Source organism: Ostreococcus tauri, assembly GCF_000214015.3.
Source record: "Ostreococcus tauri WGS project CAID00000000 data, contig chromosome 05, whole genome shotgun sequence".
Classification (NCBI taxonomy): Eukaryota; Viridiplantae; Chlorophyta; class Mamiellophyceae; order Mamiellales; family Bathycoccaceae; genus Ostreococcus; species Ostreococcus tauri.
The window spans coordinates 387240-413794 of NC_014430.2; the positions used below are offsets into that span (position 1 = coordinate 387240).

General features: G+C 55.9%; 8 protein-coding genes across 8 annotated transcripts; 6 read left to right on the forward strand and 2 right to left on the reverse strand.

The window, feature by feature from the left end:
- Nucleotides 1-124: 124 nt before the first annotated feature.
- OT_ostta05g02426 (Prefoldin) lies at nucleotides 125-12839 on the reverse strand (the record flags this gene model as incomplete). The annotated part of the gene is made up of 2 exons (XM_022984259.1): nucleotides 125-12576; nucleotides 12728-12839. 2 exons carry the CDS (start codon nucleotides 12837-12839, stop codon nucleotides 125-127), a joined length of 12564 nt encoding a protein of 4187 aa, XP_022839009.1.
- A 733-nt stretch (nucleotides 12840-13572) lies between these two features.
- OT_ostta05g02430 (Serine/threonine-protein kinase, active site) lies at nucleotides 13573-15273 on the forward strand (the record flags this gene model as incomplete). The annotated part of the gene is made up of 1 exon (XM_022984260.1): nucleotides 13573-15273. One exon carries the CDS (start codon nucleotides 13573-13575, stop codon nucleotides 15271-15273), a length of 1701 nt encoding a protein of 566 aa, XP_022839010.1.
- A 116-nt stretch (nucleotides 15274-15389) lies between these two features.
- OT_ostta05g02440 (unnamed product) lies at nucleotides 15390-15608 on the forward strand (the record flags this gene model as incomplete). Its single annotated transcript, XM_003079303.1, has 1 exon — nucleotides 15390-15608. One exon carries the CDS (start codon nucleotides 15390-15392, stop codon nucleotides 15606-15608), a length of 219 nt encoding a protein of 72 aa, XP_003079351.1.
- A 201-nt stretch (nucleotides 15609-15809) lies between these two features.
- OT_ostta05g02450 (Thrombospondin, type 1 repeat) lies at nucleotides 15810-19742 on the forward strand (the record flags this gene model as incomplete). Its single annotated transcript, XM_003079307.2, has 1 exon — nucleotides 15810-19742. The coding sequence occupies one exon, from the start codon at nucleotides 15810-15812 to the stop codon at nucleotides 19740-19742; it is 3933 nt and encodes a 1310-aa protein (XP_003079355.2).
- A 125-nt stretch (nucleotides 19743-19867) lies between these two features.
- Nucleotides 19868-21574, forward strand: OT_ostta05g02460 (Serine/threonine-protein kinase, active site; the record flags this gene model as incomplete). The annotated part of the gene is made up of 1 exon (XM_022984261.1): nucleotides 19868-21574. One exon carries the CDS (start codon nucleotides 19868-19870, stop codon nucleotides 21572-21574), a length of 1707 nt encoding a protein of 568 aa, XP_022839011.1.
- A 114-nt stretch (nucleotides 21575-21688) lies between these two features.
- OT_ostta05g02470 (Tetratricopeptide repeat) lies at nucleotides 21689-23465 on the forward strand (the record flags this gene model as incomplete). The annotated part of the gene is made up of 2 exons (XM_022984262.1): nucleotides 21689-21752; nucleotides 21889-23465. 2 exons carry the CDS (start codon nucleotides 21689-21691, stop codon nucleotides 23463-23465), a joined length of 1641 nt encoding a protein of 546 aa, XP_022839012.1.
- A 113-nt stretch (nucleotides 23466-23578) lies between these two features.
- On the forward strand, nucleotides 23579-25525 carry OT_ostta05g02480 (P-loop containing nucleoside triphosphate hydrolase; the record flags this gene model as incomplete). Its single annotated transcript, XM_022984263.1, has 1 exon — nucleotides 23579-25525. The coding sequence occupies one exon, from the start codon at nucleotides 23579-23581 to the stop codon at nucleotides 25523-25525; it is 1947 nt and encodes a 648-aa protein (XP_022839013.1).
- Nucleotides 25526-25606: 81 nt separating this feature from the next.
- Nucleotides 25607-26536, reverse strand: OT_ostta05g02490 (unnamed product; the record flags this gene model as incomplete). The annotated part of the gene is made up of 2 exons (XM_022984264.1): nucleotides 25607-26216; nucleotides 26343-26536. The coding sequence occupies 2 exons, from the start codon at nucleotides 26534-26536 to the stop codon at nucleotides 25607-25609; spliced, it is 804 nt and encodes a 267-aa protein (XP_022839014.1).
- Nucleotides 26537-26555: the final 19 nt, after the last annotated feature.

The following is a 26555-nucleotide window of genomic DNA, read 5'->3' on the forward strand; positions in this document are numbered from 1 at the left end:
TAGAGGACGAGCACGCGCGCTTGGAAAGGTCTGTTTTAACACACCTTGTTTAACACAGCGAGTGGTACGTAATAACTTTATTTACAGTGCTGTCTGAGCTGGTGGCCTACGTGCCATCGCTTCTCTAATCCATGATACCTTCTGCGGCATCGTCCATGCGAGCCCACAGACCACCTCGACGAGCAACCGTCGTGGCTGGCTCGCTCCGAGAGTTCCTCTCAGAGTAGTCATCAAGCACTGTGTTGGCATTGAGTTCCTCACCGGGTTCGAGCGTTCTACTCTCAACTATAATTTCATTGCCATCGGAATCGTACTCGACAATTTCGAGGACTTCCTCCTCCTCCTCAATCACACCGTAATTCATCGGCTCGTCGTCTTCGAACTCTTCGATCTCGTCTGAATACGTTGTCACAACATCTTTTGTCGTCGTATACGAACGCTGCATTTCTGTTGACACGTCGTATTCGTACTCGCGCTCGGGCTCCGGCGGCGCGTAGACCGGCTTCAGTGGTGGCGGCGGTGCGTACACCGGCTTCGGTGGTGGCGACGCCGGATGTCTCTCTGGAATTTCTGGTAAATCGAGCTTGAACTCTTCGCCCAAGTCAAAGTTCACTTTCTCAGAGCTAACATTCGGGTTTACCGGAACGGGTTCCGGTTTCGCCTTGAGTTTGTCCCGTTCGGTACGCAACTCATTTATTTCAGTCATTTGCGACTGACATTTCTCTTGACATTCATTAAGAAGCTTCTCGAGCTCTTTCGTTTTGCCGTCGTCAGGTTGCGCCTTCGCAGTAGCCGACGACTTCTGCAACTCATTTATTTCAGTCATTTGCGACTGACATTTCTCTTGACATTCATTAAGAAGCTTCTCGAGCTCTTTCGTTTTGCCGTCGTCAGGTTGCGCCTTCGCAGTAGCCAATGACTTCTTCAGCTCAGCTATCTCAACCTTGAGCGTCATGACGAAGTCTTCAGCGCCTTGCGCTCGTTTGTCGCTCATCTTTGCCCAGTTTTCGGCGTACTCTAAAGCCTCTTGACTGGCCTTGAGGTCTTCTTCCAGAGCTGTGGCATCCTCGCGCGCTGTGGCAAATGCAGACTCGAGGTCGGAAACTTTTGCCCGCATCTCCTCTTCGCCCGTACGAGACGCTTCCACCTCACGTACAGCACTTTCTCGCGCCTTCGTAGATTCATGTCGTTCAGCGTCGAGTTCTTCCTGAAGAGCATCGATTCGTTGCTGCAGCGAATCCGACAGCTCTCGACTTTGTTCTTCGTACTGGATGCGCATCGAGGACAGCTCACTTTGTAGTTTTGTGATCTTGACATCGCTTCCCTTTTGAATACGCTGGCTTTCGAACATGAGTTCTTCTTGTTCAGCTGCGAACTCCTGGACTTGCGCGCGAAGCTTTGCTATCTGGACTTCTGCATCGTTCAACTGCGCTTGAGTGCGTTCCAACTTGCGCTGAAGCAAGTCCGCGCTTTGTCTCGACTCGATTTGGAAAAAGTTGAACTCCTTCGCGATAAAATCCTTCTCCAGCCGTAAACGATCAGTCTCCTCAAGGGCATCAGCGAGTTTTTGCCTCAATGAATCGTTTTCGTTGTTCAGCTTGTGCTCTGCGGTAAGCAAGTCAGCAGACTTCGCACTCGAGCGAGCCGCTTCGGCATCCAAGTCATTCTGCATCGCATCGTGCGCCGCCTTGAGCTCCTTGACTTGCATCTCCAGACGCTCTATGTGCGTCGTTTGACTCGTGATTTTAAGTGTAAGTTCCTTTCTCACACGAATAGTTTCCTCAGACGCTATTTGGTGCGCATTTGAGATGTTTGAAACCTCACGATCTCTCGCCGCGAGCTTATCACGATGCGCCTTTGCTTCACGTTCGCGCCCACTTCGCTCCGTCGCAAGCTCAGCTTCAAGGTGATCAATCTTTGTTCGAAGTACGTGGATCTCGCGCTCCAAGTCGCGAATATTGCTGTTGTTACCTGATGACTCGACGGATTTCGCCTTAGCAGTACGTTCGAGCTCATCCAGTCTGAGTCGTAGTTGCATCATATCTGAAACGGCGACATCACGTGAAGACGTCATCTCAGCGAGGTCGCCTTCGAGATCTTCGATGATACGGGCGTAGCCACGAGCGGCACTCTCACGATCGTTTACTTCTTTCTCAAGCGCAAACTTGTTCTCCATAGTGATTTTCTCGATGTTCGTGGTGTGATTACGCTCCATCTCGACAAGCTCTTGCTCGAGATGCGTGATGCGCTCTTTCAATACGACGAAGAGAGAGTCATTAACATCCGAGACTGGCTGTTGATGTTGTAATCGTTCAGCAGCAGACAACGCCGCTCTCAAGCCATCAAGCTCAGCCCCAAGTTTACGTTTATCTTCCTCAAGTTGTGAAATTTGCGCTTGTGATTTTGGGATGAGCGCAAGTTTCAAATTCTGCTCGACGAGCTTTTCTTGTGCGGCCTTGAGTTTTTCGTCCAAGCGAGCTGCTTCGTCTGTACCTGCAGCTCTTTGACGCAACAGCTCGAGCTCCGCCTTTGCTTGATCGTTTTCGAGCTGCGCGATGTGCTTCTTCAACGCCTCGATCTCTTTCATCATTTCTTTTGCGTTGCCACCCTTATCTTGCAGGGTACGGATCGTTGCGTTCGCCGTCATCTTGTGCTTGATCAATTCCGATATAGTCGCCTTGCTGTGCGTGACTGCAATATTTCGGAAACGCGAGTGTTTATCACGCAGACGAGCGGAATTGAGAAGCAATCGCCACAAGAACACACCCCGTTGGGACTTCAGCTGCATGACTGCATCATCGTTAGCTCCTTCCGACGACCGTTCAGCAGCAGACAACGCCGCTCTCAAGCCATCAAGCTCAGCCCCAAGTTTACGTTTATCTTCCTCAAGTTGTGAAATTTGCGCTTGTGATTTTGGGATGAGCGCAAGTTTCAAATTCTGCTCGACGAGCTTTTCTTGTGCGGCCTTGAGTTTTTCGTCCAAGCGAGCTGCTTCGTCTGTACCTGCAGCTCTTTGACGCAACAGCTCGAGCTCCGCCTTTGCTTGATCGTTTTCGAGCTGCGCGATGTGCTTCTTCAACGCCTCGATCTCTTTCATCATTTCTTTTGCGTTGCCACCCTTATCTTGCAGGGTACGGATCGTTGCGTTCGCCGTCATCTTGTGCTTGATCAATTCCGATATAGTCGCCTTGCTGTGCGTGACTGCAATATTTCGGAAACGCGAGTGTTTATCACGCAGACGAGCGGAATTGAGAAGCAATCGCCACAAGAACACACCCCGTTGGGACTTCAGCTGCATGACTGCATCATCGTTAGCTCCTTCCAACGACAAAATCTTCGAACGTAAAGCAGCAATCTCATGCTCGAGACGCTTCGTCAGACGCTCGGCTTCTTCTGCGTCAGCGGTTGATTTCGTCTTCAGGTCTTCAATGCTAATACGCAAGTCTGTTAACTGTCTACGACTTGAGATTGCATCTCCAGACTGACTTGCCCTCATCTTTTCAACATCACCTTCACGTGTGAGCAGCATGTTCTCTAACTCCTCGATCCTAGAATCACGAACTTCTAAGGCGCTCGAGTGACGGAATTTCATCACGTTAATCTCCTTTTTCTGAACTTCACCAATATCCTTCAATTGCTGCTCGAAATCCGCTTGGGCCTGGTCCAGACGTTTTGTAGCCTCAGCCATTTCCGTACTTGAACGTAACTTGAGGTCTGCGAGTTGACGTTCAAACTCTTCAACCATGAGATTGTAACGCGACTCAGCGTCTTCGGCATCCGATCTTACTTTTGCTTTATGACGACTAGCCAAAGCTTCGAGCATATTCTTGAAGTTCTCTTGCGCCTCCCGTTCACCATCGGCTGCATCTTCCGCAACCTGTCGCAATAGACCACGCAGCTGTTCAACTTGAGCTTCGTGATCAGCCTTGACTTTTTTGAGTTCGTCGTCATTGTCCCGTTGGAGCACTCTCAGCTTTTCATTGAGGCCATCAATCTCCGCAGCAAGGCTTGCGTTCGCATCTCTCAGACGACGTGCCTCGTTCTCGCCGTCCGCCGCGGCCTTCTCGCTCACCCGTCTCAGCTCACCAAGCTCAAGTTCAAGGTCGGCAATTCGACGTTCGAGTTCAGCCACTTGCGCAGCGCGTCCACTCAGTGCGGCTTCTGTCTTGTCATGATCAGCAAGTTTGGCTTTCGCATCGAGCAGCTGGTCGTTCAAAGACCTGATGGTCGTGTCGCTTGTGGCCTGCCACCTGCGAGCATCAACGAGCTTCTCGGCAGTATAGGCTTTCACCAGCTGGACGTGTCGATGATGTATTTGTCGAGATTGAAGCAAACGACACATCCAGACCCAGCGCAAAAGGGAACACGTTGACTTGGTGTTCCGTTCGGCGCTTGTAAGAGCGCCATCTTTCGCAGAAAGCTGTGAATTCAAAAAACCGATTTTCTCATTGAGGCCATCAATCTCCGCAGCAAGGTTTGCGTTCGCATCTCTCAGACGACGTGCCTCGTTCTCGCCGTCCGCCGCGGCCTCCTCGCTCACCCGTCTCAGCTCACCAAGCTCAAGTTCAAGGTCGGCAATTCGACGTTCGAGTTCAGCCACTTGCGCAGCGCGTCCACTCAGTGCGGCTCCTGTCTTGTCATGATCAGCAAGTTTGGCTTTCGCATCGAGCAGCTGGTCGTTCAACGACCTGATGGTCGTGTCGCTTGTGGCCTGCCACCTGCGAGCATCAACGAGCTTCTCGGCAGTATAGGCTTTCACCAGCTGGACGTGTCGATGATGTATTTGTCGATATTGAAGCAAACGACACATCCAGACCCAGCGCAAAAGGGAACACGTTGACTTGGTGTTCTGTTCGGCGCTTGTGAGAGCGCCATCTTTCGCAGAAAGCTGAGAATTCAATTGACCAATAGAAGCCTTCGCTTGCTCTAGATCATTCTTCAGCAGGCCAATCTGTTTTTCAAGAGCAATCATCTCCTCCACGCGTTTTGCATCACTATCCAGCTCTCTGGCAGCCTCGAGTGCCTCGATTTGATTTCGGGACTCAGCGAGCTCGCGGCGAAGTGTGATCAAGTCACCAGTTGACGAGGATTTCAACATCTCCCATCCACTCTGCGCTTCCAACAATAACGCTTCAAGTTCATGGATGCGTTTATCACGCAGTCCCAAAGTACTCGCATGCCGGAATTTATTGACTGTATGTTCCTTCTTGTTGACTTCGATGAGATCCGCGATTTGCTGCTCAAAATCTGCCTGCATTTGACGACCCCGCGCTTCTGCAGCTTCAGCGTCAGCTTTCATCCTCTTGCGTAATTCCTCAAGTTGCTTCTCAAGGTCCTCTCGTATTTGCAAGACGCGACTATGCTCGAATGCTGCATCTGAGTTCGCTTTACTCTTCATACGCTGCCTCTCTGCTTCAAGCTCTAGCCTAAAGTCTTCTTGGGCCAAGCGCTCTCGTTCCACTGCCTCGTCTTCCATGCATCGGATCTTTGACTTCAAATCTTCTATTTGCGCTTCATAGTCTGCTTTGGTCTGTTCAGCATTTGCCCTCTCTAGTGCCACCTCGGTCTCGTGCGTCTTCGTTAAGGCATCTATGTCTCGGACAAGCTGGGCATTCGCATCTTGGAGACGGCGCAATGCTTTATCGCTTTCAGCTGCGGCTTTATCACGATTTGCTCGAAGTTCAGCGAGCTCAACGTCAAGACCAGCCACTCGAACTTGACTATCGCGCAATGCGGCTTCTGTCTTGTCATGATCAGCAAGTTTGGCTTTCGCATCGAGCAGCTGGTCGTTCAAAGACCTGACGGTCGTGTCGCTTGTGGCCTGCCACCTGCGAGCATCAACGAGCTTCTCGGCAGTATAGGCTTTCACCAGCTGGACGTGTCGATGATGTATTTGTCGAGATTGAAGCAAACGACACATCCAAGCCCAACGGAAGATAGCTAGTTTCGTTCGCGCGGCCACCAATTGCTTTTTGTTCGCACTCTCAGCGTTGTCAAGCATTTCCCGGAGATTTTGGATATCGGTATGCAAGCTCTGTGTGTTCCCAGAAGATGCAGTTTTTGCCGCTTCTAATGTTGCGTCGTACTCCTGGATCGCCAATCGCGCGCGCTCAAGCTCACGCTCGAGGTCCCCGATCCGTTTGCGCTCTGCTTCAATATCGTCTTGATGAGCGTGCTTGACAGTGGTGAGAAGCTTCTCCAGTTCATCAATCGACGCCTCCTGACTGCTCACCTTCGTCTCAAGCTCTCTAATACGCTTAGTGTGGATATCCTTGGCGCGCGCTTTATCCAACTGCTCTCGGAGCTTCTCGATCTCACCATTAAGCTTCTCTTCAATCTTTCTTGCCGCCTTACTGCTGATTTCCAGTTTCTTCTCAAGATCACGCACTCGCACTCGTAGAGCATCCGCCTCTATTCTCGACAATCGTGTAGCCTCATCAGCGCGCTTCTTCGCATCTTTAGACATATCATCAATTTCTTCTTTGAGTGTGTTGATGATGGTTTTGCTTTCCGTGAGTTTGAGTTGAAGATCTGCTAGTTCTGTACGCGACTTGACATCATCGGCACTTGACTGCACCTTGAGAGCTGAGATGTCTTCAAGAAGCTGTTTCTCCGTGTTTTCAAGAAGTGCGATGCGATCTTTCAACCTTGCGATCACAGCGTTCTGAGATTCAATGATCTTAGCATCATAACCCGCCTTGATCTCGTGATCCTCAGCGACGGCGCGGCTGAAGCCTTTGGAGACGGAGAAGAATCTCTTGTGACGAGCCTGCATATTCGCGGAGAGTATCAACAACCTCCATCGAAGTTTTGCACACTCATCTGCTTTATCATCCTTCAGCTTTGAATGATCGTTTGAAAGTTGGGACAAACGTTTATGAGTTGCAGCGAGATCGGATCGCAACTTCGCCTCTTCCCCTGATAGTCTCGACTTCGTCTGCTCAGCACTCGCCTGGAGTTCTGCATTACCCTCCTCTAACGAAGCCACAAGCGCTTGAAGTTCATTGATTCGGGCATCCAAAGCCTTCTTCGAGTTTGCATTTTTTGCAATCTCGTTCTCAAGTTGTTTTCTGACATTAGCCAACTCTTGCTCATACGACTTTTTTGCATGCGCAAGCTGCCCACTATGTGCCGAACTCTTCCTACGTTCAATATCCAGCGCCTTTTCCACATCGTCACGTTGCTTTCGAGTCTTGCCCATTTCATCTTCGAGAGCTCTTCGTTTCGCATCGGATTCGTCAAGGTCCTTCTTTAGCTTCTCGAAACGATTTTGAATCGCAGCGAGATCGGATCGCAACTTCGCCTCTTCCCTTGATAGTCTCGACTTCGTCTGCTCAGCACTCGCCTGGAGTTCTGCATTGCCTTTCTCTAACGAAGCCACAAGCGCTTGAAGTTCATTGATTCGGGCATCCAAAGCCTTCTTCGAGTTTGCATTTTTTGCAATCTCGTTCTCAAGTTGTTTTCTGACATTAGCCAACTCTTGCTCATACGACTTTTTTGCATGCGCAAGCTGCCCACTATGTGCCGAACTCTTCCTACGTTCAATATCCAGCGCCTTTTCCACATCGTCACGTTGCTTTCGAGTCTTGCCCATGTCATCTTCGAGAGCTCTTCGTTTCGCATCGGATTCGTCAAGGTCCTTCTTAAGCTTGTCGATGTCCCCACCGAGAGAGCGGATAGTATTTGTGGCCGACTCCACGTACACGCCGAACTCCGTTTTCATTGAAAAACCGAACTCGCGAGATACTTGCAAGAAGCGAATGTGACTTTGTCTGAAACGCAGCGCGCGGCAAAACGTGACCCATCGAGTTTGAGTTCGCGACGCCTTCATCGCGGCCATGGACAAAACATGCGCTTGAGATTCTTGGTTGACTCTATCTCGAAGTTCTCCAAGTTCGTCTTCGAGCTTCCTTGAGTACGAAGTCTGCTGCTCGTGCAAAGATTCTTGATAGCCCTGAATAACCTCTTCCAGAGTACTGATTCTCTTGTCTCGACTCGCGAGAATCATGCGGTGGGCCACGCGAGTTGCACCAAACTCTTTCATTTCACGTCTCAGCGCGCCTATGATGTGTTTGCAGTTTGAAGCGTGACGATGTCGTCGGGCGTTGCTTTTCAGCAAGGCGAAAGTAAAGTGCCACCGAAGCACGGCTTGATTCGATTTGCTCCGGTCCAGGGATAAGTGTGCATCAGACAAGGCGCCGTTTGCATCCGATAATGTCTTTTTGAGAGACTGCACGTTAGCCGACGCCTCCTTCAGTTGTTGCCTGAGTTCTTCGATAGTGCTGTTCAGATCTTTTACGCATTTGTCGCGCTCGACAGCCTGTTTGGCAGTGGTCTTGGCGTCTTTTTTCAACGATTCAATCTCATCTCGAAGTATCTTTGTTGTTTGAGTTGCATCGTCGAGTTGCTTCTGAAGTTTGGCGATCGAATCATTGCGAGATCGGACAGTCTTCGTGTATGTGTCTGCGAGATAACTATGCTCAGCCTTCATTGATTTACTGAAATCTTTTGAGACAGTCAAGTAGCGTTCGTGTCGTTTCTTCGATCGAAGGGCCAAACACATCCAAGACCAACGGGCCTGTATCAGTTTTGATCGCAAAACATCTGCGTGCGAACGCACGTCTATGATCTCTTTCTCCAGTGAACTTGAATAGGCCGTCTTCGCCTCGTGCATGGAGGATTGATAATCGTTTACCATGTCCTCTAAGGCCTGGATGCGATTATCACGAGCGGCCAATGCGGCCGAGTTCTTGAACTTGATTGCTTCGGCGGATTGAATTTCGTTCTTAAGGGCGCCCGCGAACTGATTCGCGTGCTCGCAGAATCGACGATGTCGATTTTGAAGCCGAAGCGCACGTACCAAGTACTCCCAGCGAATAAGAGCTAATTTTGAGCTACTATCGGCAGAATGTTCTTTGATGACTTCAGCCAACGAATCTTTACCACTTCTCATCTCCTCGAGCTCTTTCTTGAGCTTCTCAATTTCAGCACTCATCGAACGGCACGTTTTCGTCGCCTCGTAACCGTGTTCAACGAGTTGGCGCTTCAAGGACTTGGCGAAGTCAACCGAAACGCCGTAGTAGTTTGCGTGTCTTTGCCGCATACGCAGTTTGTCGCGCAGTGCGACCCATCTCATTTTAGCGCGCTCTCTCTTCGTTGCTTTCACAAATGCTGCGTACGACTTTTGCTCGCTGACGACGGTGTTTTGAAGATGTTTCATCTCATCCTCGAGATCTCGTGAATACTTCGTAGTTTTCTCATTGATAGACGCCTCGTACTCTTCATTGCTCTTCTCGAGGGCAGCGATACGCTGATCTCGTTGATCCATGCCCGCTTTGTATTCGGCCCTAAGTTTCGCGATGATGTCGCGCAGTTCATCATTTTGCTTGGTGAGTTCAATGTTCTGAGCATCTGCCTTCTTTTGTAGCGCATCATGATGCCGCTGGATAGAGGCAGATCCTTTGACTGCCGCATCAAGAGAGCTCCTGAGGGTTTTTAGAGAATGGGACATTTCTTGTTCTCGTGAAGTCGCGAACTCTTCGTTTTTTACGCATTGTTGCTTGAGAACGCGCAGCTCATTTGCGAGCTGTTGCAATTCAGATTTCGCCTCGTCACGCATTGATGTCATCGAACTCAAATTGTGCTGCAGAAACTCAACCATCTGCTCCAGTTCTTTGATGTCATTCGCGCGTTCTCCTTGCAGTCGCTTTTCGATAGTCTCAAGTTCGAGGCACTTGGAGTCGTTCTGGATCCTAAGCTTGGTCAACTGAGCCTCAAGTTCTAGCTCTCTGGAAACCAAGCTAGCTGCAGGATCGAGGGTCATCTTCTGTTGGAGTTCAACTCTTTCCTTCTCGAGAGTGTCACAGCGCCGCTGCATCGCCAACAGAGACTTTCTCGATGCGATCATTTGCTGCTCTGTTGAACTGGCCGTTTTAGTGCACTCCGAAATAGCCGACTCAAGTTGTGCGTTCTTCGCTTCAAGTCTGCTCAAATCTAACGCCTGCGTATTGATGATGCTGTGCGCCTCCCGAAGCTTCATGATTTCGTCTTGCTTCTGTTGAACTGATTCCTTCTCCTTCTCCCTGAGAAGTCTCCTATACTTTGCAACATCCTCGTCATTCTTCGCTCGTAATTCCCTACATTTCTTTTCCAACGTTGCGATCGTCTGTTCATCAGTGGTGTTTGTTGATGGCAGAGCGCCATCATCCTGCGAAAAATTAGGGCGTCCGGTAAGCTCATCCTCAAGAGACGTGATACGTTGCAAGTCCTTCCTGCGAAGCTCGTTCATACTTTGAATTTCGCTCTTCAAACTGTCCAGCGAGAGTACGAGGGCGTCGTTGGCACTCTTGAGGGTAGTTGTGCGAATAGACGCGCGCCATTTCGCCACGCTGAGAGCCGCACGACTTTTTGACAGTTCAGCAGATTTTTCATCAAGCTCTTGTTCCAAAGCCGTGATGCGCTTCCGCAGAACTGCGCCATTTTCCGATTCTGCGAGAATCATACGGCCGTTTGATGCCAACTCCTCTCGTAAAGCGAGCATGTCAGTATCCTTCGCCTTAAGTGTCTCCTCAATCGCTGCCAACGCCTCCGCAGATGATGTCTTTTGCTCGTCAAACATCTTTTGTAAAGCCGAAAGTGCGTCGCTACTCGCTTGTCGCGTTGCAACGATTGCAGCCTCTGAGTCATTCAGACGCTGCTTCAGCTGCGTGATGACCGCGGTTGATCTGAGTACGTGCGCACTATGAGTTTGCTCGGCAGTGGTCTTGTCCACTTGGAGCTTCTCAACTTGGTCATGAAGAGCCACGTTTTGCCTGCGCAAATCATCGAAGAGCGCTTCGTTGCTTTCATTATCTGCGCGACGTAAATCTCGTGTCGATCGTACTTGAACTTGAGCCTCTGAATAATCGAGCCGCAATTGCTCAATCGTATTCACGCACTCGACAATACGCGATTTCAGGGCGAAATTCTGCATCTTCAAAAGGAGGTGAGAAAAACTTAAGCCACTTCTTCGCTCCACGAGCGTTCTCTCGACGTCCGGCAGGCTCTGACTAGCGTCATAATTGTGACGATCGCTCATACGCAAGTCTCGAATTTTCGCGTTGGCAACTGATACTTCTTCCTCAGCAATGCGCTTGCGGTTGCGCGCGTGCTCCTCGCGAGACTCCGCCTTGGCCAAAAGTTGCATGAGACGCGCAATTTCTGAGCGAAGACCAGACCGTTCAGAGTCAAACACCTTTCTATCTGTCGCGCGCGCCTCTTCACTTTTTGTGAGCTTGGAGCGAATGTAGGTCATTTCACGAACGTGAGACTCTGTGGTTTGCCTGAGCTTGCGTTCGATCACCGTCACCGTATGACATTGTCTCTCGAGATCCTTCTGCAAAGCACTTTTCTCCGACTGGAGTGTCTTTTCCGCATGTTTTAAAGCGCGTTGTGCATCATCTCGCTCGCCTTTCGTGGCATTGAGTTGATCCTTCAAGTCTTGAAGCTCACCCTTCAGCCGATCGATTTCAGCCGACTTTCCATCGCGAGACTTGAGGAGTTCTTCATTCGTGAGCTCCAATCGCTGCTTAGCGGTCTCCAGCTCCGCAAAGGCCGAGTTCGTCATCGTCGTGACGCTAATCGAAGACTTGATTTCGAACGCATTTTTGAGTTCATCTTCGAGCTTTGATATCCGAGCCTCAGCGGCCGTATTTGCGCCCTCAAGCTCCTTGATCTGTCGCTTGAGTTTCGCATTTACATCCTCGATCTGGTCACGCTTGCGTTGTTCGTCCAACGCAGCGTCTTTTGCAGCGCGATTTGCTGCGTCGATAGCAGCATCTAGCGCGCGTTTTGACTTGATGCGCTCGCTCTCTGACTTGCTGCTCAGATCACGCAAGTTCTCATCCATTTGCGCTCTGAGATCGTTCAACTCCTGTCCTAACGCCGCCGTCTTCTCGCGTTCAGTTTTGAGCCATTCCTCGTGCCGCGCAAGCGATGCTTCCAACTTGTCTCGCTTGGTGTGGCAGTCCTCGCAAGATTTGCGCTCTTTGCGGAGAGCATCCTCGGCTTGCAAGGCTCGGATGCGCCAACTGTCGTCCACATCGCCGCCACCAGCAACTTCCGTCTCGCCTCTCCGCAACAAAGCCAACGGGTCAACACGAAAGCTCACGCCTAACGGGTTATCGACGCGCTTGATGAGCGGACTTGAGTTCTTAGTTTCGCCAAAACTGTCGTCATCTTGGCTCAGAGCACCCAACAGTCGCGTGAGCGTGCTCTCCGAATCTTCCTTTTCCGCCGGTGGCGTCGGTTTTGGCGGTGTCGGTTTTGGCGGTGTCGGTTTTGGCGGCGTCGGTTTTGGCGGCGTCGGTTTTGGCGGCGTCGGTTTTGGCGGCGGCGGTTTTGGCGGTTTCTCTCGCTTCTTGTCAGCGCGGGGACGGGAGAGCACATCATCTGGGGCGTCTTTTCTCATGTCCACACCTAGGAGTAACCCCTTGAAAATATTACTCGACTTGCTTCTCCCTTCGTCTCCGCGCTCTCCCGCAACCTCCGCCGGCTCCGAGGCGGGGAGCTCGCACCCTTCACCTCCGAATCTACACTCTGCGCGCGTCACAAACCCATCGCTTCCACTCGTCAGTCTCATCCGTACTCTCATCCATCATCCTCGTCGTCGTCATCGAACGCGGCTAGATCCTCGAACGCGTCGCTCGACCTCGATCGCCTCGCGCGCGCGCGCCGTCGCCGTACGCACTCGCGAGCCATTCAAATTTATCGCTCCGCATCGCCTTCAGCGTCGCCTCCGCGCTATCACGTTCGCCTCGGAGCCCATCGCGTCCGAGCACGCGCGCGCCGTTCCCGCTCATCGCGCGTCGTCCGTCGTCCGTCGCTCGAGAATCCGTTCAGAATCCAAACGATCCCGAATCGGGGCCAATTCTTCAAATATACCCACGTCCCGCGCTTTCGTCCTCGCGCGCGCGCTTCCTTCACCGGTACCGCCACGCGCGCGTCGCGCGTCGCGCGTCGCACGTCGCGCGTCCGTCGTCGCGCGTCGCGCGTCGCGCGTCCGTCGTCCGTCGTCCGTCGTCCGTCACGCGTCGCGCACCGACGCGCGATCGACCGCGCGCGCGTCCGGGCTCGGTCGTCGCTCGACGTCGGTGATCGGTCGAGCACGCGCGCAGTACGAGACGGACGCCCGAGGGCGGGACGCGCGAGGACGACCGACCGCGATGGACACATCGCGTGCACGGTGATGGGACACGCACGCGTGGTGTACGATACACCGAGACGCCCGATGCGCGTGTGCTAGGACGCGCGCGCGTCGGTGGCGCGCGACGGCTCGACAGAGCGCGGCGCCCGGCGTCGAGGACGGCGGCGCGCGCGCGCGGTGGCTCGGGCGCGACGGCCGCGGCGGGTGACCGCGCGCGCTTGGGGCGCGGCGACGTCGACGCGACGGAACGTGGAGGGATCGCGCGCGGAGACGCGAAGAGACGCCTCGCGCGCGGGTGAGGGTATCTTTGACGGAGATCGGGGCGACGCGGTGGGCGTGGAGCGCGGACCGAGCGCCCGCGCGCGGTAGCGGTGGAGACGGGCGTGATGATGCGGCAGCGGGAGACGAAGGAGGCGGTGGCGCGCAGGACGCTGGCGGAATTCGAGACGCAGATCGAGGAGACGGCGCGGCGCACGGGGGACGCGACGACGAGAGCGCGGGTGGAGCGCATGCTGAAGCGCTTGCCGAAGCAGTACGCCATGGATGTGAATTTTATAGAGGATGTCTTGGCGCACGCGGAACTTTTGGGTAGGGTGGAGCAGGAATTGCAAGCGATGGGGGTCTCGTCGGTGTACTGCTCGGTGCGCGAGGTGGAGGTGGGACGGGCGGCGTTCGGGTCACATGAAGACATGATGGACACGGACGGAGGGATCGAGCAACTGAACGTCACGGCGGATAACGGGATACCGATTCGCGCGGACTCTCCGGCTGGGAAGCCACGCGGCCCGACGTTCGGCTCAAGTCTACAGATGACGTCGTCGCTCGGAGGGGACCCCTCGCGCGGGAGCGCGGGCATGTACGAGGTGGCCGTCGCGGCCGGTAATAAACCGCGTTTGCTCTCTCGAGTCTCCGCGGTACTCTTCGATGTAGGTCTGAACATAGCAGAGGCGCACGTTTTCTGCACGGATGATGGACTGGCGTTGGACATTTTTGTAGTCACGGGATGGAAGCGAGGGGAGGAGGCGGCGGTGGGTCACGCGGTGCAAACCGCTCTCGACGCCGCGGATTTCTCCGATATCGTTCCAGCGTCTAGAAATGCCAGCGCGGCGACGCCCAGCGCTGATGAGGGAAGGATGTCCGCGGGGTCGCACGGCCGTTCGACGTCGAATGATTCAGTGTCGATCGACGGCGGCGAGTGGGAGCTCAAGGAGAGCCAACTCGTCTTCAACGAGAAAATCGCGAGCGGCGCGTTCGGTCTTTTGTACCGAGGAAGTTACTGCGGACAAGAGGTCGCGATCAAGGTGTTGAAGAGCAACGCGCAGGAAGGTAACGCCGGGAACGAGACGATGCGCGAATTCGCGCAAGAGCTCAGCATTTTGCGCAGAGTGCACCACAAGCACATCATCCAGCTCATCGGCGCGCTGACCAAGCAAAAAACCATGTGCCTGGTCACAGAGTTTATGCATGGCGGTAATGTGCTGCAGTTCGTTCAAGAGCACGCGTTGAAACTTCACGAGATTATTCGTTTCTCTCTGGGCGTCGCCATGGGCCTCGATTACCTACACAAAATCAACATCATCCACCGCGACATCAAGACGGCAAATTTGCTCCTTGACGAAAACAGTGTGGTGAAGATTGCCGATTTCGGCGTCGCTCGCCTCCAACCGACAGACGGCTCTACAATGACTGCCGAAACCGGTACCTACCGCTGGATGGCACCGGAGGTCATCGCCCACGGATTTTACAACGAGAAGGCTGATGTGTACTCGTACGGTATCATGGTTTGGGAGCTCGAGAGCGGCGGCGAGGTTCCGTATCCGGGCTACACCCCACTCCAAGCAGCGGTCGGAGTTGTACAGCGCGGCTTGCGACCGGCGATCAGCACTTCATGCAACCCGAAGCTGGCGCAGGTGATGCAATCATGTTGGTTGGCGGACGCCACCCAACGACCGGGTTTTGAGCAAATAATATCCCTGCTCAAAAGTATAGACACACAAAAAGCCGAGACGGACGGGAAGCACGGTTTCTTCGATCGCTTACGATCCGTCAGCTTCAAATCGAAGAAAAATGCCCCCGCACGCTCGAGTTAAATCATGGATTACAATAGACCCCGCATGCAACGCACTTTCATTAGTACACAACAATGCGCACGACGACGCTCGCGCTTGCCTCGCCTCAGTCCGCGTCCGCGCGCGTCGCGCGCGCGATGCCGGACCCGCGTCCCAAGCGTCCCCCCGATTCCACCTTGCTCTTCAGAGTGATGAACCCAGAGCTCTTTTACACCGTCCCCAAGCCCGCGCTCGCCGTCGCCGCCGCCGTCGTCGCCGTCGCGTGCGTCAACACCGCGCGTCTCGTCCTCGAGGCACCGCCGAAACCGCACCGCGCCCGCCTCGACGACGACGACGACGACGACGACGACGATTGAGCGCCCCGTCGAGACGGCTCGATCGGCGCCACCCCTAGCGCGCGTTGTATCATCATCCCCACCCCGCCGATCGATCGTCGTCGTCGTCCCGCCCGTCGCCCGAGTCGTTCGAATGTGTTCGTTCGACGATCATCCATGGTGTTGGACCGCACACGCCGACCGCGCGCCCGTCTGAGCGCGCGCGCGAGCGCGTCGATCGCGATGTCCGTCAACTCCGTCTTCGCCCCGCTCGCGGATTCGGCGCGCGCGTCGACCGCGCTCGCGCTCGCGTCGCCCGAGGACGCGGACGCGATCGTCGATGCGAATGAATCGACCGACCGGGATGTGGACCGAGCGAAGCGAGACGCGCGGCGCGATCGCGGACGGGCGCTGTGGAGCATGGTACAGGTGTACGCGATGTTGCTCGTGGTCGCGCTGACGTACAACGCGGTGGCGGGGGCGTTCGCCGCGGGGCGAGAGAGGGGCGTGAGCCCGGAGCGCGCGACGTCGCTCGGCGGCGTCGATCCGAGCGAGATATCGCGTTTTAACGGCAGTCGAATGGGAGGTGGATACGGAGAAGCCGTCGCGTCGATGCAAAGGGCCAACGCGGCGAGTGCTCGCTGGACGCACGTGACGAGGTACGCGATTCGCGGCTCGGCGAATGTCGCGGCGGCGACCGGTTTGAGCGCGTTGAAGACCACGGTTGTGATCGCGCGAGGGAGTGCGGTTTTGGTCGCGAGGCTCTTGGAAAGCGCTGGTGCGGGAATCGTCGTCGATGGAGTCGTTCTCTTAGCGTCGTCGTCGACGTCCGCGGCGCGGAACTTGTGGTGGTTGGCCACGTTCGCGGTGGCTCCGATCTTCGAGCACTCGCTGATTCCGTTGTGGGATTTCACGCTTGATGGACTTGAACCGCTTTACAACTACTTTTTCATCGGAACGATGGAATTTTTCGAGGACATGACGTTCAATCTCGAGCAAAATCTGGCCGGAGTGCTCGACGCGAGAACTCTTTCGTTCATTCGGTGGCCGTTGCGCGTGTTCTTGAATCCGTTCAAGTGGCCCGTGGGTTTCTACGAGGCCGTTCTTCGTCCTGTGTACGACTTTTGCGCCTATCCGGAGTACTTTGACTCGCTTCCCAACCCAGTGGCGCCCGTGGTGAAGCGCACCTTTGGCGAGCGCTGCGTCGCAAGTGCCTGGGGAGAATGGACGACATGCAGCAGCGAGTGCGGCGCCGGTTTCAAGGTTCGCGTGAGTCACTGTGGTAAACGGCAGCACGCTCGATGTGTTGGAAGCGGATTCATAGGTTGCGACGGTGTCTGCAACAGCGGTATGCGTTCCGACTGCAACGGTGTGTGTGGCGGTAAGGCAAGTGTTGACAAGTGTGGAGTATGTGGTGGTAACAACGTCGCCATTGGTTGCGATGGAAAATGTTTCAGTGGCATGCGAGAAGACGTGGTCGGCAGCTGTTGTCATGCGACGACGATAACCTCGAGTGGTATATGCGGTGAGACTGACAATTTGCCGCCGCATTTGAAGGCTGTTGCTACCGCAGCCCGCACAAAGCGTGCCAATGTGGCGAAAAAAGTTCCCGTTTTGAGACGCATCTCTTCGATTTTCGCCAGTATCGTGCGGTTATTGCTGCGCGTGGTTACAGTGTGCGTTCTCGCGATTGTATTTACTCTTCGTTTGACGTTTTTGGCGGTGGCCTTTGTCGTTGGTATGGTTTTCTCGACGTTTACTCTGAAAGCCATCGGGACTCTCACCGCGGGCTACGCTGTGGTGGGAATCGTTGATAAAAAAGTACAGAAACGTCTCGGGGTGGCAATCCGTCAAGCCGTACCTTTCTTGGATGACAGCTTCGAAGAAGAACGCAGATCTACTGCCGCTTTCCAAAACAGTGACGTACCTCGAACAACAACGGAACGCATTGAGTTTTATGTGCGCCAACTGATTTTGAACCTCAAACAGGCGAAGGATTTACCTGGTTCGTTCATGCATTACTTACACTGGCTGCGCACCAACTTGCATGAAATCGCTGGCGCAGTAGCCCCGATCATTCTCAAGTTTCTACGCGACGCCACGTACGATGAGATCAAGAGCGCTCGCACCGAGGCGCACAAGGAGGCTATCGCGAAGCGGCGGATTGAACGAGAGAATGCTGAGCTCAAGCGACTCATGGTAGAACAGGCACGCCTCGCGCCAATGCAAGACGACGCTGCGGACAATTCGCGAACAACCGCTTCACTGAGAGCGACCTTGGCCAAGGCAGAGGAGGATCGTGCGGCTGCAACGCAATGTGAAGAAGAGAAATCCGAAGCGCTGAAAGTTCTTGTTGCTAGAGCGCTGAAAGAACATGATCCAGTGCAGAGCGCTGCTCTCGAAAAGGAAGTACATCGAGCGAAAGTAGAGCGAGATGAGGCTAAGGCAAAGTCTGCTCGCGCGGTGGAAGTCGTTCGGGCCCTGAAGAGACAGTTGAAATCTGAAGACGACCGATTGCAAGCAGAGGAATTGGCACACAAGGCGAAGGCGTCCGAGGAGACTCAAGCGAAAGCGCTGAAAGAAACGGAAAAGGAAATGAAGAGATCAAAGGAGGAAGCACAGAAGACCGAAGTGGCTCGTCTCAAGGCTTTGCAAGCTGAAGAGGAGGCACGAATGGCGAAAGCAGAAGAAGAGGCTCGTCTCAAGGCTTTGCAAGCTGAAGAGGAGGCGCGAATGGCGAAAGCAGAAGAAGAGGCTCGTCTCAAGGCTTTGCAAGCTGAAGAGGAGGCGCGAATGGCGAAAGCAGAAGAAGAGGCTCGTCTCAAGGCTTTGCAAGCTGAAGAGGAGGCACGAATGGCGAAAGCAGAAGAAGAGGCTCGTCTCAAGGCTTTGCAAGCTGAAGAGGAGGCGCGAATGGCGAAAGCAGAAGAAGAGGCTCGTCTCAAGGCTTTGCAAGCTGAAGAGGAGGCGCGAGCCGAAAACGAAGCTCGGCAGGCAGAGGAAGCAGAGGAGAACCGACAAAGGATATCGCGGGTGGAAGAAGAGGCCAGAAGGGCCGAGGAAGAGTCACGAGAAAAGGCGCGACATGCTGAAGCAGATGAGGCAACAAAAGAGCGCGACGCTCGTATCTCGGCAGACGTAGAGCGGCTGTCAGAAGTGGCAGCCGTTGCACGCGCTCGCATGAACGATGCAAATTCTGCGCTACGAGCATTGAGCACAAAGATCAGACAGTTTGAGAAATCCCACATGACGAAATCAAACGCCCTTGGGAACGCAAGCGCAATGGAAAGCGCGAGGCAACACTGTGTTCTCCTGGTCGATTGTTTCTGCAAACATAACGCCTATGCGACTGCGGTGATGAATGTTGACTTGGCGGTAGAATACCGAGATTCCTGCTTGCAACGAGGCACGATTGCGGTTTTGGAACGGCGCTTGCAGGATGGAGCAAACTTGCCGGAGGAGTTTGTTGTTCGCTACCGCTTTTTGCTGAAGTACAGAGCTCGTCGCAACGCCGTCATCATGCTATCAAATATAGCTTCGAAGCATCCAGATGGAGACACAAGACGGAGAAGTTACGCTGCTCTTAGTAGAATAGTCAAAAATTCACCCTTTGGACTGCTCGTTGCGGCGCGAACTGACGCACTTGAGCACGCTGTCCAGACGTTGATGACTTGGGCCACTGGTAAACCGAGAGACATCTTGCCGCCGTGGGAGGCTGCTGAACTCCTCCACAACTTGGTCTCAAACGAGGTGGCGAAGAGATCCGATAATTTGAAGCGTCAAATCGCCCTTCCAACTCTCGCGAGATCTCTTTTGGCTATCGCGAAAATTGTTCCGAACTCGGTTGAATATCAGAGCACGGCGCTCGCCACGATGTGGCAACTCCTGCGCGCAATCGGGTACGACTCAACGGTACAGGATGCACTCGTTGCCGAGGGCTTGGTTCGTCTGTTGCTAGATGATCGACATTACGCCAAGAAGAATTCGACCGTCGCGCGCATGTTCGGCGGATGCGCGCTCTCGCTTGCGATGCACAATACCGCGTCGCAGAATGTGATGGCTTCGAAACAGGTCAAGCTTCCCCGGCGCATCGTCAAGGTATTAAGTCTTCACGAAGATATCGATTACCTCGGCGAATTCGCGTCGCTCAACCCTTGGTTAAGCGGCGGCATGTAAAAAATATTCGACGCCTCTTCGCCCCGCGTGCTTTCTCCCCGCGCGCGCCTCTGTCCTCACTTCCGAGCTCGAACGGCCTTCTTCGTCGTTCAGCCGGTCGTCCTTCGATCACGTGCTTCCAAGCGATGTCACCGGTCGTCGATGCCTTCGACGCGGACGCTTCCGCGAACGCGCGCGACGCTTCGACCGTTCCGGTCGTCGCCGACGCGGCTTCGCCTACGTTCGCTGACTTTCTCTCTCCCGAGGCACAGGCGTTCTCGAGCGAGCACGCGGGCGAAAGCGTGCCGGTCGTGCGCGTGCGCGGAACGGCGCGAAGCGGGAGCAAGCTGTGGGGGATCGCGCGCGCGGCGGTGCGAGAGGACGGACACGCGTCGCGAGACGCGGCGGCTGCGGAGGGGTCGAGGCGGAGACGCAGAGCGAGCGCGGAATACGAGAGCTTTTTAAGGCCTATATTGGATCGAATGCCGGTCAAACCGGAGCGAGTGAGCGGCGTGGATGGCCCGCTGATGAACGTGACGCGGATCGACGATAAGACGCTGGACGTAACGATGACGACGTCGTTTCGCGCGCACTTCGGGCAATCGATACAGGCCATCGGACGTCGTTCGCCGGCTTTGGCGCTGCCCGAAGCGGATGGTGGGCGCGCGGATGTGCAGAGAGAGGGGAAGTGGGGCGATGCCGGCGGCGACGGGGTGCAGATATCTGAGATTGATTCGGGTGAGTTTGTTCCTGGTCGCGGCGGGCGGTACTCGGTGATGACGCCCGAAGACAGTTGGAACGTAGCAGTGGGTGATAGACGAGCGCCATCGCCCGCGATAGGGTGGCACGACGAAGAGGGATCTTCGAGTGATGCGCTTCATACCGAATTCTTAATCAATCCCGACGATGTGCGATTGCAGGAGCGAATCGCGGTCGGTGGTTTTGCCGAAGTGTTTCGCGGCACCTGGCAGGGCACTGTTGTGGCGGTCAAACAACTGTTGGAACGCACGAGCGAGGTGAAGGAAAAGCTAGAGCAAGAGGTTCAGGTATTGGCAAAGTTACGACACCCGAATCTTTTGCTCTTCATGGGGTACTGCGTCGATCCGCCGCTCATTTGTACCGAGTTCATGCGCCGCGGTTCTTTGCACACCATTCTGAAAGCGGGGAAGCCCCTGGAGCCGGCGAGGAACCACGCTATCGCCCTGGCCGTCGCGCGCGGGATGTCGTATTTGCACTCACGATCGCCACCGATCCTACACCTTGATCTGAAGAGCCCGAACATTCTTGTCGATGAGAAGTGGCGCGTGAAGATTGCTGACTTTGGCTTGGCGCGCATGCGACAGACCACGCAGATGAGCGCAAAGAGCCAGTTCCACGGCACCCCCGAGTGGATGGCACCCGAGATGCTGCGCGCAGAGGACTACGACGAACACGCTGATTCCTACTCCTACGGTGTCGTGCTCTGGGAACTCATCACCGCTCATAAACCGTGGGAAGACTTGCATCCGATGCAAATCGTCGCTGTCGTCGGCTACTCTGGGCGCAGCCTCGAGCTTCCATCCGAGGGCTTTCCCGAGAGCTCGCACCCGCTCACGGCGCTCCTCGCCGATATATTCACTCGGTGCGCGCGGAGAGACCCGAGCGCGCGTCCGCTCTTCCCCGCCATCCTCACCGACCTCGAGCGCGCGAGAGACCTCGCCCGCGCGCGCGCCGAAGCCGCCGGCGCCGACAAAACGGCGGCTCGGATCCCACCCCGCCCCGACACCGAGAGCGTCGATCGACGCGCTCTGGGCGTGCAGTTAGAGTACATTAGCCTAGCCGACGCCGTCGCGTCCACGGATGCGTCGTCTTAATGCATCATCACTCCCATTCCCGTCGCGCGCGTCTAAGCGGGTTTTCCTGTGACCGTTTTCCCTCTGTTTCTCTTCATCGTCGTGCCACACCATTCGCGTCACCGCGCGCCCCGCATGGCGCGCGACGCGGCGACCGCCGCCCGATCGGACGCCCGGGATGAATCGAGCTTCGTGGACAGTGCGTGCGCGATCGTTGAGACGCGCGGGGACGGGACGCGGACGAATGTAAAAAGTTTCGAGAGCGCACTTTTTCGACGCGTCGTTGACGCATGAAGACTGACGACGACGCCGCCGACGACGACGACGACGCGCAGGCACGGCGCCGGTCTACGCCGCGTTCGCGGAAGATCTGAGTGGATTCTTCGGACGGTGGACGCTCGGTGAGCGCGCGCCGCGGGCGCGGAGGCTCGGGACGCCGCCGAAGAGCGGCGACAGCGGAAGACGCGTGCGCGCGACGAGCCCGGTGCGAGAACCCATGTGGTTGGACGAGACGGACGAGGACGACGAATACATGTTCAATGATGACGAAGGAATGACGCCGGTGCCGGTGAGTCGGTTTAGGGCGAGGGCGGAGCGCGCGCGCGGGACGCGGACGGCGCGGCGGTTGGGGAATTTCGCGAAAGGCGCGGCGATGGGTTTCAAGAGGTTGACGGGTAGAGCGGCGAGAACGTTGGTCGGGGTTCTGAGCGATCGATCGAGCGTGTTCGATTTCAAAATGTTCAAGTTTTTTACCTTGGTGCTAAACGTGACGCTGAGCACGTTTGAGATTCCGAGGCAGTTGATCCTGATTCCGCTCATCATCGCCAGCCGTTTGCAGTTCGCCCCGGAGTGGTTGTTGGCCATGTTCGATTACGTGCCAGAGTGGAATAGAGCGCCGGCGGCGAAGGGGAAGAAGAAAGAGGGACAGCAGGAGAAGAAGATAGATTTCAAGTTTCCAAAGCTCAAGTGGAACGCGTTGAAATCGTGGGAAAACGCCATGCAGGTTGGACGGGAGACCCTGCGCATAGCCGAGTCGCGAGACGTGAACCACGAGACCAAGGAGACCAAGACGCAGTTTGAGAAGTTTATGAAAGAGGCAAGTGAGTACGACGCGGCGTGTGAGTCGACCAAGGCGCAGGAGGCGTTCGAACAAGCGTTGAAGCTTCAACCGCACAATTCAGACGCTTTGTGTGGACTGAGCAAAGAGCTCAGCGACCGCGTGTTCGATCACGATATCTTCCACAACAAGGCGTTGGCGAGAGAGTTCGCGATACGAGCGAGCGAACACGCCGCACGCGCGATCGAGTTGGCGCCGAACGACGCGCAGGCTTACATTGCGTTCTCCGTCGCCAACGCGCGCCTGAGCATGTTCTCCGAGGCGAGGCAAAAGGTTGAGCTCACGCACTCCATCAAAGCGAATTTATTGAAGGCATTAGAGCTCGACCCAAAGTGTGACTACGCCTATCACGTGCTCGCGCGATTCGAGCACACCATGGCGCACATCGGTGGGTTGATGCGTTATTTGATTAAAAGGCTCTACGGCGCCATCGAGCCGGCGACCATCGAGCAGGCGGAGGAGTACTTCCGAAAAGCCATCGAAATCAATCCCAAGCGTTTGATTCACGGCGTGGAACTGGCTAAGCTCTTGTACGAGACTAAACGCTACGACGAGTGCCGTGAGCTCCTCACGCGATCGCTCGAGATGGAGATCGAGGACGTAAACAGTCAGCGCACCAAGCTCGACGGCGAGTCCCTCATGCGAAAGCTCACGCACAAGCTCAACCGCACCCCGAGCCGCGGTTTGATGTCTCGCACCCCGAGCAAGCGCAGCCTTCCCAGAACATCCTCCTCCCTCTCATCCACTCCGCTCATTCGCTCCGAGGGCAAGGGCAGCGGTGTATTTACCCCGTGACGCGCGTTGTAAAGTTCAGAGGCGCGCGCGCCGTCTCTTCCCATCACACCTCGCCGAGTCACCGTTTCGTCGTCTTCCCCGCCCACCGTCGCGCGCGCACCGCGCCCCGAGCGATGCCTCCGAAGAAGTCCACCGCCCTCGACCGCGTCGCTCGAGGCGCCGAGCGCCTGCGACGCGGCGACGTGAGCTCGGGCGCGAGAGCGGCGGCCGAGACGCACGACGCGCGTGACGGACGCGTGGACGCCCGTCGAGGCATGGCCACGACGGTGTTCACCGTGGAGTCGTTGGGGTTGAAGACGACGAAGAGCGCGCGGGAGAAACGGCGCGGGATGGGGAGCTCGGGATCGCACAGAAAGGGCGTCGCGACGGTGCTCGCGGCGGAGGCGAGCTACGACGTCGAACGAAGAGTGCGAGACGGTCGACGACCGCTGCGCAGTGCACCGTTGGGATACGTCGAAAGGACGCCGGATGGATTTAAAGACGATGCGACGTCGCTGTCGTTGATGCCGGCGCGACCGAGGTGGGATTACGAGCTGAAGCGCGGACGGTTGCACGCGCGAGAGCGCAAGGCGTTCGTGAAGTGGTTGCGAACGGCGAAGGAGGCGATGATCGAGGTCGGGGGCTACGCGCCGGCGTTTGAGCAGAATATAGACGTGTGGAGACAGTTGTGGCGAGTTTTGGAGCGCTCGGACGTGGCGTGCGTGGTCGTAGACGCGAGAAATCCAATGCTTCATTTGCCGCCGGCGCTGTACGCGCACGTGACGAGACGATTGCGAAAACCGCTCGTGGTCGTCCTGAACAAGGCTGACGCGGTGCCGATGCGCGCAATCGATGAGTGGGCGGCGCATCTTCTCGCGTCTCTTCCGGGGATCGACGCCGTGGTTGGATACTCGTCTCGCGATGAGGCGCCGCCCACGGAGCGATTTTGGGATAAGAAGAGCCATGGAGACGAAGAGCGCGAGGAAGCGGCGGAAAGAATGCATCGCGAGAGCGCGATTCCGATGGGGCGAGAGGCTTTACTTCGCGTGTGCAAAGAGTTAGCTCGGACGGGAAAGCGATATCAAGCCGATGCGGAGGTCGAAGTGGATGACGGCGCCGACGAAGAAGAGGACGGCGAAGAGGAGGAAGACGGAGTGAGTGCGCAGGAAGCCGAAGACGCGCGGCTGGCGCTAGAAAGAGAAAACGAAGAATTCGAAAAGCTCAAGTCCGAGGGAAGGGTCATGATTGGCCTGGTAGGGCATCCGAACGTCGGTAAATCTTCGATGGTCAACTCGCTGATGAAGCGCAAGGCCGTGAGCGTCAAGGCGACGCCTGGCCACACAAAGACACTGCAAACACTCATTATGGATGAGGAAACGTGCCTATGTGACTCGCCGGGGCTCGTTTTCCCACGCGTTGACGTCACTCCGGCAGAACAAATCATAGGCAGTCTCGTTCCGCTTCCGACGGTTCGCGAGCCCTACAGCGCCATTCGCTGGCTCGCCGAAGCGAAGCTGGTCGGCGCCGAGCGATGGCAAGCCATCGGGCGCAAATTCAGTGGATCAGACGACGGCAAGCTCGCGCAGTCCCTCGCCGCGCCGATCACAAGCGCTCTCAAGATTAAACAGTCAAAAACGTACGATCCCGAAGTGCTCGAGCTCTTGAACAACGAGGATTTGACCGGTGAGTCTCTTCCGTGGTCACCGCTGTCGCTTTGCCAAGCGTATGGAAATATGAGAGGTTTCATGCTGACGCGAGGCGTGGACTTGCAGCGCTCCGGACAAGTCATACTAGGAATGGTGTACGAGGGCAAGATTCCGTATGCCATTCCGCCGCCCGCGGGCGCGCCGGTGGTGAAGACGAAAGCGGACATTCAAGAGATTGAAGTGGATGAAGACGAATTCGAGGACGACGAATCGGACGACGACATTAAAATCGCACGCACCGGTTTCGCCGCACTCGCGATGAACTCCGACGAAGAAACCATGCGCGAGCAGTACGCGTACAGCTCCGACGAGGACGAGCGCGGCACCTTCTTACCCATTTCGTCGGCGCTGGCGAAAGAGATGCGTTATCAATAGCGCGGTACCGCCGTATGATACTTGTAAAATGAATGTAAATCTGTCTTATTCCGTAAAACGACCGAGCGAGCGCTAAGATTTCTAGAGAATGTTCAGAATCTTGAGCGCGATGGTCCCGGAAACCGTCGCGAGCGCGATGACCCTGAACGATTCACCGAACGCGCGAACCGCCTTCTTCACCGCGGAACGAATGGCAACGGTACCGAAGAGTACCGCGAACGCGACGAGCGCGGCGGTGGTGCACGCCTCCTTCACCGGCTCGGGAACGAGACTAACCGCGGTTCCGAACGCGCCGGCGACGCCGTCGACATCCGTCTCCTCAGCCGGCGTCGACGACGCCAAGTCAGCGAGCTTGGTGACCAGCGTCGTCGCGCTTCGCCGCAGCGCGTCGACGCTCAGTTCACCCTCGTTCACAAAGGTGTATCCGCACAACACGACGAGCGAGCCGAGCGCGGGCGGTCCCCACCCCAGCGTCGGCGCCTTCGTCTCCGGCACCTCCCCCGTGGCGTTGTACGACTTCAACCCAACCTCTCCTCCCGGGAATCCTCCCGCGAGACCACCAAAATCCTTCTCCAGCCGCACCTCTCGCGACTCCCTTCGTGGTTTCGCCGCCTTTTTCGCCTTCTCCGCCGCGTTTCCCCGCGCGAGGTCCTCTCGGTACGCCAACAACGCCTTCTCCCCCCCCGCGAACCTACCGTCGTGCCCCGCCGCGCCAATCGTCAGTCCACGCGCGGTGCTCGATCGCCCGCACCGTCGCGTCCCGTCCCGTCGTCGCGTCGTCCCGTCGTCGTCGTCGTCGTCGTCGTCGTCATCGCACCCGCCCGTGTACGCGTTGTCTCGTTTCGTCTCTCGCGCCAGCCGCGTCTCTCGCGCGTCGTCGTCCCCGCGCGCGCGCGTCCGCGGTCCCGTGCGTCGGTGCGCGCGCGCGGGACGCGCCGGCGTCGCCTCCGCGCGCGGCGTCGTCGTCATCGTCGGCATCGTCGGCGTGTGCCGTCTATCGTCGAGCGCCATCGCGACACCGCGACGCGCC